This window comes from Podarcis muralis, chromosome 7 (assembly GCF_964188315.1).
Source record: "Podarcis muralis chromosome 7, rPodMur119.hap1.1, whole genome shotgun sequence".
Taxonomy (NCBI): domain Eukaryota; kingdom Metazoa; phylum Chordata; class Lepidosauria; order Squamata; family Lacertidae; genus Podarcis; species Podarcis muralis.
The window spans coordinates 62,958,525-62,971,615 of record NC_135661.1 but is presented as its reverse complement, the minus strand read 5'-3'; the positions used below and the strand labels follow the sequence as shown (position 1 = coordinate 62,971,615).

Sequence of the window (13,091 nt, the reverse complement as noted above, 5' to 3'; positions counted from 1 at the left end):
TTCTGATGGTTTTTAAAGCTTTTTTTTTTACTTCCAGTAATTCCAGTAAAATAAACATGCTTTATTAGATTGCTCTCTAGGGCATTACTAAATTTTCTAATGCAATCAGGGTTTTCTTTCCTGATGCAGATCACTATGATTTACATAAGGAAAATTTTCCAATTCATTTCCCCCCCCGGACAAGTTACATCACTTATGGGAATGAGGGAAAATACAAGATCAGCCTAGGTCTAGGTGCTTAGCCTATTGCACTCATTTACTCAGCAGAGTAGTACCTTCCACTTGCTGCATGTCAAGGCTTCCAACTTTTCCAGCACCAGCCACTGACCCAAATGATCCTGAGTTCTCCCTCATGTTCTAGCTTGGCTGCTCCTAGTCCAGTCATACTTCTGGTCCTAGTTTCTTACTGGAATTGTGAACCCACTAGCCAATCCTTCTAGCTTCTCTCTTCCTCCCCCTCCCCTCCTGGTCTCTCTCTCTGCAGGGAGGTTGTGGAATACATGGTACAACACTTCAAACCTCAAATCTTTGGAGATCGGAAGCCGGTGTACGATGGGAAAAAGAACATCTATACGGTCACTGCCCTGCCCATTGGCAATGAAAGGGTAAGAGGGCAATGTTCTCTTGGGTGGTTGGGCTTCCTCAGGCACCCTCCTTTTTAAAGCCAGAAGAATCAGGAGAATTAAGAAGTTGCATTGGTGTTCCCTTCTATCCCTGCTGTCCATCCAACATGGCAGTGACTGAAAATTACATGTCAGTCACTTGACATCACCTTGATGTCTGGCGACCCAGCTTCAGAGGAAAGAATTGGGAACACACTCTTAAGTGCGTTTCCAATTCTTTCTCCCTTTGTATCCTGACTTGAACTCAAGCCCCTGCTGAAAGGGACTTGCAAAGCACTGTGCTTTCAGCTGGAATTGTGTTTAATGAATGCCAGAGACAGCAACTATTTCATTGTCTGAAAACGACTATACAACAGGCCTAACAAACTCACTAATGCAACTTCTTTTTCTTCAATCCTTCACTCCTAGTTCTAGTTCCATACCATATAAGGCAGGGGTTCCAAAGCCATAGTTCCATGCCATGCCATATAAGGCAGGGGTTCCAAAGCCATAGTTCCATGCCATACCATATAGGGTAGGGGTTCACAAAACTCCATGAGCTTCATTCAGGTGGCCCATAGCATGTCTGAATTAAATATTCATATTTATTTTTTAAATGGTTCCTTTATTTCTTTCCTTGTTGTCAGGGCCGCCTCAGGTCCCAGCTCACAAGAGACCAACGCCAAGTCCACTTTATTTACAAAAGTCTTTATTGAAGTACATTGTTTGTTCCACAGCCGAGGTGCGCAGCCCCACGTCTGTTACGCTTAGACCGCTGAAGTCCCCTCTGAATCAGTCCCGCCTCTACACCAGTTTAAGAGGCTTGTGCTGGTCCACCTCTTCCTGTCCTTCCTTTTCCGCAGGGTCTTTCTGCCCCCCTGGGTTCCTTCCCTCCTGCTTTCCCCTGACGCTGAGTCCCCAGACGCCTGCTCCCCCCTCCTCCGTGCTTTGGGACCAGGCTCCTCCTCCGGGCTCTCCGCATTTCCGCGCGCCTCCACATTTGAACTTGGCGCGCGTTCGCTACCCCTGACCTTCCTCTTGACAGTTATACTACTCTCTGTACTACTCTCCGCCCCTTCCGGCAGGACGTCTTGCCCCGATCTCCTTCCCCTCTCTGCTTCCTGCTCTGCTCCGCCTGTCACACTGGGAACTCCACCCTCTTCACTCCGTTCCGGCCGGCCCCGATCTCCCACTCCCACTCGGGGTTTCCCTGCTGCTCCCCTGCTCCTGACGAGTCCCCCCTGTGGCTCCCCTTGGCCTGACCAGGGGCGCCCCCTTTTGGGAATCCTCCGATTCACTTGAGAGACTCATGGAAGCCCTCAAGTCATTGTCATCCTCCTCCTCCTCGTTCCTGGATTCTCTCCTCCCTCATCTGTGCCTCTCTCCCTGAACCCCTGACACTTGTATTTTATTGTATTACAACCAGACTACTGTGGAATGCAAATCATAACACAATAAAAGACAATTTTAAGAAATGAATTTATTTTTCTGTCATCTGTTTGTAGGTTGACTTTGAGGTGACAATTCCAGGGGAAGGCAAAGACAGGATATTCAAGGTTTCAATCAAGTGGATGGCCATTGTGAGCTGGCGGATGCTTCACGAGGCCCTGGTGAGCGGGCAGATTCCTGTTCCGCTGGAGTCTGTCCAAGCCCTTGATGTTGCCATGAGGCACCTGGCCTCCATGAGGTAACTTTCTTTCGTGGTCAGGGATTTAGTTAATTTTTTTTTAAGGGAAGATGCACACAACTCTGGGCACATCTTTTATCCTGTTTTCACACAGATATATTACATCCATGAAGCCAACATGGCCCTGGGAGTTGTATTTTTGTGGAATTTTCTGTGAGGGAGTAGCTCTCTCGCACCTCTTCACAGTCTTCAGCTGGAGTCTAAGAGAGTACAGTGATGGTGCCTACATAATATCAATAGGCAGGGTGTTCCAAAGCACAGATGCTGCTTCATTAAAGGAGAACGACTGCTTTCAAATGCGGAATGGACATCGCTTGGCACTTGTAGATGTGCAAGTTCCACAGATTGAAGTGATTGGATTGGCATGCATGGAGCAAGGAAATCCTTTAACTTGCAACCTTGAAGACTGCCCACCCCAAGTAAATAGTGCCTAGCTATGAGGAAAGAACTGGGCAAAAATATGCTAGTGACAAATCTGTAAGAAGATTTGAGGCCCAGGGACATTCCTGAAGGGTTTTTGTGCCTCAGTCTAGACTTCAAATATCAAAGTTTGCTGTCCTACATGGGTATAGCATGGGCTAATGTTCTTCATTTTCTTTGGCCTCCCCAGGTACACGCCAGTGGGCCGTTCCTTCTTCTCTCCCCCTGAAGGATACTATCACCCGCTGGGAGGTGGTCGGGAGGTCTGGTTTGGGTTCCACCAGTCTGTCAGGCCCGCTATGTGGAAGATGATGCTGAATATTGATGGTAACTAAATGCATGGAGTAATGTAACCCTGTAACTGTAAAACATTCAGAATAACCAACAAGAAGTCTGTGGCTGAAAAAGGATTGTTGACAATGCCTCTTAGGTTCTATGGGACCCTGTTCACCAGAGGTGCCTGAATTAACTGTTGTGATAGGTTCAATGGAGAACAAGAACCTGGTCAGATGCAGCTTGCATTGTGGTGATTATTTTGACAGTTCACAGGCACAGGTTTTCTGACAGCATGCATGCCATGGCTGGTGTTTCCCTAAGCAGCTTCATAAAAGGCAGAGCAAAAATGTATTATATAAACATAAGTAAACTTATCTGGTATTCTGCAGGTGTTGCATTGCTTTTTAAAATGTGATTTTTCTAGAGCATTTGAGGGAGGGGCTTCTTCTTTGGTTCTTGTTTTTATTACAAATTTTGTGTTTATATCTTGCATTTCTATGCTGTGAATGGCCCTGAGATCTACGGATGAAGGGTGGTATACTAATTCTAGTAGTAGTAATCATTGTCGTTGTCATCCTGGTTTCATTATGGAGTATTTACATGTTTTTCCACTAGTCATTTGTTTATCCTGCAGTTTTCTCTGTCACTTTGAAAACTGCAAAAAATTCATTTAAAAATGGATTTGTTGAGCTAGGGTGACAGTACTTAAATCCATGTTAATTGCATAAACCTAAAGTTCTGGTATGTGCTCAAACCCCTCCTGCAAGATGTTGGCAGTCTGGAAGCACACCTAGAGAAAGAGAGTCAAGAAATGACCATGATTCTTGTGCTTCTGTTGCCTGGACTGACCTGCACTCCTGTCTGCTCACCCCATGACAGTATCAGCGACAGCCTTCTACAAGGCCCAGCCAGTGATTGAGTTCATGTGTGAGGTGCTGGACATCCGGAACATTGATGAGCAGCCGAAGCCCCTGACTGATTCCCAGAGAGTCCGTTTCACCAAGGAGATCAAAGGTAAAAGAGGGCAAAGACTCTAAAAGGCCCTAGTTGGCAAGTGGTTTTCTTTCAGGGCCGCAAAGGAAATAGATGCAAAGCAAAAGGCAAAATTAAGAGGGGCAATATTTTTGAGGCCTTGGTGGAAAGTCTGGGACACCCTATCCCTCCTTTGCGTTCTGTGTTTTATATGTTGACTGGATCAATAAGCTGATAAATGGATTGACATCAGATGTCTTTCTCTTTTGATAGGTTTGAAAGTGGAGGTGACTCACTGTGGGCAGATGAAGAGGAAATACCGTGTGTGTAATGTTACTCGGAGGCCGGCTAGCCACCAAACGTAAGGCTGTTAGCTTCGGGGAAGGGGAAGAGACATGTGGTGTTTGTTTGTGTGTGTTTTTTTGGGGGGGGGGGCTGTGTTACCTTGTGACATTTAGCATCAGTCGGGTAGCATTTAGAAAGGGGAATGAGAAAAAACACTGTTAGTCTGGTGATGCAGGAAGCCTTGGGAACTGACTGATGGGCACTTTCTTGGGAGAAGTGTGCACTGCTACTAGGTGACTTGTTTCAGCTGTCAGTGTGGGGAAAGCTGTCCTGAAGGTGGAATTAAGAGCCAGATGAAATCCAGCAACTTCTCATAATACAAATGTTTTGGAGTTGTTGTTTGTCCTGCTTTTGTTGCCCTATAGGGCAAGAGTGCTCTTCCAGATAGCAATAACGCAGTAACGTTGGGGAAGCATCACGCGACAACTTACAAAGCAGACTGATGTGTGGATGGTCCAGCATAAATTCACCACTAATGCGCAATACAAGTCGTAGAGTGCACCTGCAAAACCAATCAGTCTGGAGAGGCTCGAGGTCTTTTTCCTGGTTTTGTACCGGGCTCTCTAAACAGCTGTGGATTTCTTCTGTGTAGGTTCCCTCTCCAGTTGGAGAGCGGTCAGACGGTGGAGTGCACAGTAGCGCAGTACTTCAAGCAAAAATACAACCTCCAGCTCAAGTACCCCCACTTGCCGTGTCTTCAAGTCGGCCAAGAGCAGAAGCACACATATCTACCTCTGGAGGTGAAAACTCATTTTTGGAATGGGATTGGGAGATGGCTTTTTGCTGTTATAGCGGGGGGGGGGGGGCGAGAATGTGTGTGTGTGTGTGTGTGTGCACGCACCCTTGCATAAACAGTTATGTTCTGTTTTGTACTCGTTCTTGTCCTTTTGAACCTTTTTGTGCTTCGGCCTCCAGCTGTTTTAAGACTTTTAATTTTTACTCAAAAACAAATTTTAAAAAAAGAAACAAGAAGTGCCTAAACACAGAGACACAAAACAAAACACTGCAATTTTATACACAGAGAATAAAAAAAATATAAGAAATAATATATAAGAAATATAGAATGAAAAAGAAATAAGCTGAATTTTCTTTCTTTCCCAACCATGGGACTTTGACCAATCTTGACTGCCTGCTTTAAACTTAAAAGTCCCATGGATTTCTCAGCTGGTTAGAACGTGATGTTGATAACACCAGGTTTGCAGGGTTTGGTCCTCCATATGATACAGCTGCATATTCTATGGATGATTGCCAGAGAAGCTGAAGGAAGTCCAAAAAGAATTCATTTGTTAAAATTTGGATAAAATTGTATAATTTTGTTGGAAAATTAATAAAAATTTATTTGGGGAAAAAAAGGATACAGCTGCATATTCCTGCATTGCAGGGGTTGATCAATGATCCTCGGGGCCTCTTCTGACTCTACAATTCTATGAATCTTGCCCTCTATGCTCAGAGCAGCCTGCCACATCTTCTAAAATTTAACTTTGTTGTGTTTTATTATCCTGCTTTTCAGACGAATAATGACTTCCAAACACAGGCCCCACCCTCAGGCTTAGAGACTGAAAAGACAAGATGCAGGAAGGGAAAGCAGGTGGAGAAGGAAAAGGAGGGGACAATCTTTTTAAATCCTTTCCCTTAGCAAATGGTCTGAAACTAATTGGAGGCTCATAATCTTGCCCATTTACCTTTCCTTTTAAAGTCCCCTTTGTGAATAATTTCAATGCGATGCCTCCTATTCCCTTCTCCCTTTCCATGCCAAGTGCTCAGCACAAATTCTGCCTGCTTGGCTCAAGTCAAGGGTAGGCGGGACTCAGTAGTGACTAGTGGATAGGAACACAGGAAGCTGCCAGTCACACTGGTCCGGTTCACACATACTGGTAAAACATAGTTTGAAATGAACTGCGATTTACCATGAACAAGTAGCATGCTGGTGCATGCCAGTGAATTGCACCTGTTTTGCACCTCCCTTTCCAGGAGTGGGAAACAAAACCACAGAATGGCTGACTTCACCTAATGTGTGAAACAGCACTCATTGTTTCTCTGCTAACTACTACTGGAAGCCAAGGTTTTGTTTTTTAAAAGAAACCTATGAATGCTGGCTTGCACAGAATGCTAAGTCAGCTTCTCCATGGTTCCCCCCCCCCCCCCCGACTCTGGGAAGGGAGGAGCACAGCGGCTGCTATTGGGCAGCATGCACTAGCACACTGCTTGTTCATGGTAAACCATGGCTTTGTTTCTGACCATGGCTTAATGTTCACGTGTGAACCACTGCCCAATGGTCTCTTACTGGCCCCTGAGCGTGGTTGTCTTAATGGTTTGTCCAAGATTCTGAGAGGGCTGTTAGTACAACAGTTTTACAAATTGAAGTGCTCCATTATCACTCACAAAATCTATGGGAAATTGGCTCCCAACTCAGGAGCTATCTGGCTGTATTTGCAAGTTTTCCATAGCTGTGGTCAGGTAAAGTTTATGTTTTCCTCTAATGTACCGTATTTTTTCGTGTATAAGACTATATTTTTTACTAAATTTTTGAAGTTTAAAATAAGGGGTCGTCTTATACATGGATAGTGCTTATACTTATACACGGGGAAAATACGGTATATCCTGTATGAATCTCCTTCTGCATTGCAGTCCCCCAGAGAAGCCCTGTTTTGTGTTCCTCTACCATTGGCGGTTAAGCTGATTGACACAAGAATCAAGGCCTTCTCTGTAGTGGTGCCAGCTTTGTAGAACTTCCTTCTGAAGAAGGAGCAACAGTCCTGGAGTACTGAGGGCTCCTTGTTTCTCCAGGGGCTTGGGGAAGGCTGATCCAGATTAACAGGAAGCTGCTGCTGTTTTCCATAAGTGTTCTTATATGCTGCTGCTGACATTGATCTGAGTTTTAAGTGTGTGTTTGTTTTATGCTTTCATTGTTGTCCATCTGGAAGACCAGTATTGGGGCCAAAGGGCAAGATAGTAATTTAACAAAAACAACGATTAAAAATAAATGTCTTTGGCAGGTATGTAACATTGTGGCTGGCCAGCGGTGCATTAAGAAACTAACGGACAATCAGACCTCCACCATGATCAAAGCAACAGCGAGGTCTGCCCCGGATAGGCAAGAGGAGATTAGCCGGCTGGTATGTGCCTCTTGTCTTTTTGCTCTTGTGGGAGGGAAACGGCAAGCACTTGTGAGCTTTCTGTTCTTTTGGGCTGGCAACTTGCGAGTGAGGGTTTGCGAACTGCTGCTGAGGACAGTGAGAGCTTTATGACTTAGTGGTGCAATTCAAATGGGGTTGGCTGGGGCAGAGATCTGCCTCCACCCAACCCCATAACAACTCGGGTAGTCTCTGCCAGCAGAGTGATGGCAGAGTCTCTCAAACCAAAACTCATGTACTTTAAAACTTCAGGAGTTCTAGGTTGCTGTCAATATTTTTATCTCTTCATATCTACCAGAATTTTAGGATGGGGCAGGGCAGGAAGTATGGGGCTTTCTGAGTGTTTAGCCACAAAAGCTACAAAACCTTTGACCTAAATCCCTCCAGATCTTATGGAACCAGTGCTGAAGTGATGCGATCCTGCCATTACCTGGGTAGAGCTTTCTGCGATCCATTGGCAGATCCCAGCACCATAATCATTTGAAGTGTTCCACTAGGACCTTTCACAGGCCAGACCAGTGTTATTTATCCTGAAGACTGTTGGCTGCCCATGCTTTGTTTAAACTATTGCCTATATTTTCCACTCTTATGAGTAGTGTTTCTTTTTTGCCAGTGTAGCTGTTGGAAAGCCTGTTCTGTTTGGATAAATATATTTTATTATATTTATATATCATTCTTCCAGCCAAGTTTAAAACTAAATTTTAATATTACAATGGAAAATGGGAAAGAGATGTGGAAAGTAAACCCCTTGAGTTAGTTTCAGCAAAAAAGAGAGGTTCTTTTAAACTCACACATTGTTGATACCTCACTCTGAGAACACTAAACTTAATATATGCAGTGAGTCCTGTACAGTGGTGCCCCGCAAGACGAATGCCTCGCAAGACGAGAAACTCGCTAGACGAAAGGGTTTTCCGTCTTTTGAGTCGTTCCGCAAGACGAATTTCCCTATGGGCTTGCTTCGCAAGACGAAACGTCTTGCGAGTTCTTGCGAGTTTGTTTCCTTTTTCTTAAAGCCGCTAAGCCGTTAATAGCCGCTAAGCCGCTAATAGCCGTGCTTCGCAAGACGAAAAAACCGCAAGACGAAGAGACTCGCGGAACGGATTAATTTCGTCTTGCGAGGCACCACTGTATGTTGGCAATGTGGGTGCCCAGAATTGGGCACATGCGTACATATGTGGTGGGGATGTGATGTCATACAAGTTTTTTGGGGGAAAATCTTACTGGAATGTAGTAAAATAATAAGCTACTACATAGATCCTTTCCTGATACTGGCATTGTTAACTATATTTGGTGACCAAAATTCAGATGAACCATATAAAGAGGTTTTATTGATGTTATTGGCTGCAGCTAGACAGGTAATAGCAAGAAATCAGAAAACGAGAGAGAGGAACATTTCAAGAATGGAAAATTTTAATGTAGCAAAATGCCTTAATGGAAAGATTGACGAAGCAAGTACAACTGATGAGACAGACAAGCATGGAAAGTGATTTTGTAGGGCAGTGCTTTGGGTTCATTCTATGGTTAGGAAGTTGTGAAACTGGAACCTCAGCAGCAGCTTCACAATAACCTTACCAGAGAGACTTGATAGTTTGATATGAAATAATACATTGCTATTCACATTCTTCCTATGTATTATGAAAATAAGAATAGTGGCACAAAGGGTAGCATTATATACCTCCCATGAATTCTATGTATTGTATTTTTTGTGTGTTATATATATGTGGGGGGGGGGGGGGAGGTAAAAGTTATTTGTACAGTATGTATACATAGATCAGCTGTGGGCCATTTCTGGCCTGTGAGCCTAATTTGGCCTGGCAGGGGTTCTAATTAGGCATGTGAGGCCATTTGCCCCAAACCACACCCACCTGCACCACACCTGACATAATATGTGAATTCAAATGTGGGGAGATAAAGACTGGCTGCCTTAGAAGTTCCTGTTGAGAATTCCCTAGTGTAGCTGATGGGGCTTTCTCTTGGTACCAATCATCTGATGAGCACTGAGAACAAGCCCTTTGGAGGGTGCACTGTTGGTACCAATCAGTTGAGTGGAACTGATTTATCCCCTTTGAAGTAGTCACCTGATGTCAGAGTTGACCTGTGGTGGGTGGGGCAGCCGAGGAACCAAGCCAGTAGCCAGCTTCAGCTCTCCACCATGGACATAGACAATAAAATAGGAAATTCTGTTTTCAGAAGGAGCCCTTAAAACGAAACATAAGCACCAAAGCAGAAAGATCAGCAAAAAGCCAACTTAGAGCAGCATAAAGCACGGCAAGGGGAAAGTTGATGCAGAAAGTGAGGCACTCAGTAAAATGTAACCATCCTTGTTTTTCAGATGAAGAACGCCAGTTATAACCTGGACCCATACATACAGGAGTTTGGCATAAAGGTGAAGGATGACATGACTGAAGTGACTGGGCGTGTCCTGCCAGCCCCAATTTTACAATATGGAGGACGGGTAAGCATCCAAGGGTCTCTCAAGTGCTCGTGGTGGTGGGGGGTGGCAGATTCTCTTAGAGTAACTGACCAGTAGTAATATCGAAGGAATGGGCATTTTGACACCCCCTCCCCAAAGCCTTCCATCAGTCACCATATAAATTGTTTTTAATTCTCAGGATTGTGGGTTCAAGCCCCACATTGGGCAAAAGAGTCCTGCATTGCAGGGGGGGCTGGACCAGGTGACCCTCGTAGTCCCTTCCAGCTCCACAATTCTATGATTTTATGACTGATCTTTTACGGGTGAAATCCTTTCAAGATGGCTTACAGAATAAAATTATATCAGTCCCACCACAGGACACAAGAGAGGGCCTTCTCAGGGAGCTGCTCACAATGGATTGTGGAGCTCCCTTCTAGGGGAATCTAGGCTGGTCCCCTTTTGCTGGCAGGGAAATAACTTTGCTTAGAGAAGCCTTTGGCCGCTAACTGATGACTGTGGCAGCGTCTTCTGAGGGCGGGTGTTGCGAATTTTGTTTTGGTGCTTTTAAATAGTTCTAAGAGTTTGAATTTGGTGCTCTTTTTAATAGGGAAACTTGTTTATTTTTATTATTTTTATTGATTGGTGGAGGTGGCCACCAATTTGAATGCTTTGAGAGAGGATCAGACAAGTGCATGGAGTGCAAGCTACTAGTCACAATGGCTATATTCTGCCTCCCCTGTCAGCGGCAGTATGCCTCTTGTTTACCAGTTGCTGGGAGTCGCAGTTGGGCAGAGTGCTGTTGCGCTTAGGCCCAGCTTGTAGGCTTTCCACAGGCATCTGACTGGCCACTGTGAAAACAGGAATGCTGGACTGTATAGACCATTGGCCTTATTCAGCAGGCTTTTCTTAGATTTTAATAAACAGTTAAGCTTGGATATTGACGCCAGATAAACCCCAGCCCCCCCCCCCCCCAATTGACTAGCCATCCTCTAAAATGGTTATCTGTGTGGGGGATGTAGAGCAAATGATCCCCAAACTCCCCTGGTAGGTGGTGTTTATTTTGAAAAACCAACCCACCATTTTCTTTCCCTGCAGAACCGTGCCATCGCCACACCCAACCAGGGGGTATGGGACATGAGGGGGAAGCAGTTCTACAATGGCATTGAGATCAAAGTCTGGGCCATAGCCTGTTTCGCCCCCCAGAAGCAATGCAGGGAAGAAGTTCTGAAGTACGTGAGTGGTGTATTTGTGGATGTGGGGAACTGGATGTAGCTGTAGAAGGGCCACGGCTTAGAGTCACTCTTCTGCAAGCAAAGGGACCCAGGTTCAATCCCTGGCATCTCCAGTTAGAGTTCAAAAGGTGTAGGTGATACTGAGCTCGGTGGGTCAATAGCTCGTCTTGGTATAAGGCAGCTTCCTAGATTTCTAATAGGGAGCTGGATCAGATATTGAAGCAGCAGCATAATGTATTCTGGTAGCCCACCTTCTTCAAAATGTGTGGGGAAGTTTTTTTGGGATGCCCCAGGAAAACTGGTGTTGAGAAGCTGGCAGCAGTTCCTCATCTGCTGTAGAACCTGGGGCCTTGTTTCTGGGTATTGCAGGGTTGTCCCTCCCATCCAGGGCTATGGGCGATTGCTGGGAGATGGTTCCTTCATGCCAGGGTGGACCACAGGTTCTCCTCCCAATGTTGTTGGACTCCCATTAGCCCTAGCCAGAGTAGCCAGTGGTCAGGGATGATGGGAGTTGTAGTCAAAAATACAACAACTGGAGGGCCACTGGTTCCCATCACTGCCTTCACTGCTTCCTGTGGGCTTAGGGATAACTAGCAGACTTTTGAGATGGATATTTAGTTCTCCGTCCTGGACCCAACATACCCCTCAGTACAGTGATGAGAAACCTGTGGCCCTCTAGACTGCAGCTCCCATCTTTCTGTAGTGGTTAAGAGCGATAGACTCGCAATCTGGTGAACTGGGTTCGCGTCTCCGCTCCTCCACATGCAGCTGCTGGGTGACCTTGGGCCAGTCACACTTCTTTGAAGTCTCTCAGCCTCACTCACCTCACAGAGTGTTTGTTGTGGGGGAGGAAGGGAATGTTAGCCGTTTTGAGATTCCTTTGGGTAGTGATAAAGCAGGATATCAAATGCAAACTCCTCCTCCTCCTCCTCCTCCTCCTCCTCCTCCTCCTCCTCCTCCTCCTCCTCTTCTTCTTCTTCTTCTTCTTCTTCTTCTTCTTCTTCTCAAGTGTTGGCTGTGCTGGCTGGGACTAATGGGAGTTGGGAGGGCCATGGTTTCCCCATCCCCATCCTATGCAACAGCACTGCTTGGTAGAGGGATAACCAGTCATAGGAAACTCTTCCTGCATCCTCCTTTCAAACCTCATTTTCTTTCCCCCTGTGCCTAGGAACTTTACAGACCAGCTGCGCAAGATCTCCAAGGATGCAGGGATGCCAATCCAGGGCCAGCCGTGTTTCTGCAAATATGCACAAGGTGCAGACAGTGTGGAGCCCATGTTCCGTCACCTTAAGAACACCTATTCGGGGCTCCAGCTTATCATAGTCATCCTGCCAGGGAAGACGCCGGTGTATGGTATGTTAACAGGAAAGGAGGGAGTTGCTGGAAGGGGGGAGGACAAAAGGGAATTTCTGTCCATTGAACCCTTAATAATCCAACACTTCCAGTTGCCAATTTCCCCTTCTCGGACAAGGTTTTTGAGTGGGCGGTTGCAGACCAGATCCGTGTGCTCTTGGAGAAAGCTGATTTTCTAGATCTGTTTTAATTGGGGTTTAGGCCTGATTTTGGCACAGAATCTGCTTTGGTTGCCCTGTGGTTTTTGAAAGAAGGACAGTAAACAAATGTAAATACTATTACGACGACGACGACTACTATATATTTCTTTTTAAAGGACAAACTGTGCCTTTGGAACGTAGAAATTTAGTTCAGCAGGGACTAGCTAAAACCCCTTTTCTTCAGGAGTTAGATTTCTATGTTAAGTGTTAAAAAGATTTATCCCACACCTTCAAAGTTAGTTGGCTTTTTCTGGGCCAAACAAACAAAATCCCACAATAACAAGCACAAACAAACAAACTGCCTCCAGTAAAAGTAGAAACCTAGGATAACTGTAAAAGCTTTTTGAAAGCCTGAGAAGGGACAACAGTAAAGTAGGAGCCAGACAAGCCTTCCTCAGGTAGCAATTTCACAGGCAAGGTTGCCACCATTGAAAAGGTACTCTCCGTGGCTTCTGCT

At 45.4% G+C, this 13,091-nt stretch overlaps 1 protein-coding gene across 2 annotated transcripts in view; it reads left to right on the top strand.

Annotated features, from left to right (window-relative positions):
* Positions 1-13,091, top strand: part of LOC114601616 (protein argonaute-1) — a 45,640-nt gene that overhangs the window by 22,808 nt on the left and 9,741 nt on the right. For both annotated transcript variants that reach the window (XM_028738927.2, XM_028738928.2), the window contains 10 exons: positions 485-605; positions 2,108-2,289; positions 2,900-3,036; positions 3,865-3,999; positions 4,231-4,318; positions 4,895-5,042; positions 7,299-7,418; positions 9,769-9,891; positions 10,945-11,078; positions 12,250-12,434. In XM_028738927.2, the coding sequence (XP_028594760.1) occupies positions 485-605; positions 2,108-2,289; positions 2,900-3,036; positions 3,865-3,999; positions 4,231-4,318; positions 4,895-5,042; positions 7,299-7,418; positions 9,769-9,891; positions 10,945-11,078; positions 12,250-12,434 (1,373 nt within the window). The remainder of the gene's footprint in view (positions 1-484; positions 606-2,107; positions 2,290-2,899; positions 3,037-3,864; positions 4,000-4,230; positions 4,319-4,894; positions 5,043-7,298; positions 7,419-9,768; positions 9,892-10,944; positions 11,079-12,249; positions 12,435-13,091) is intronic.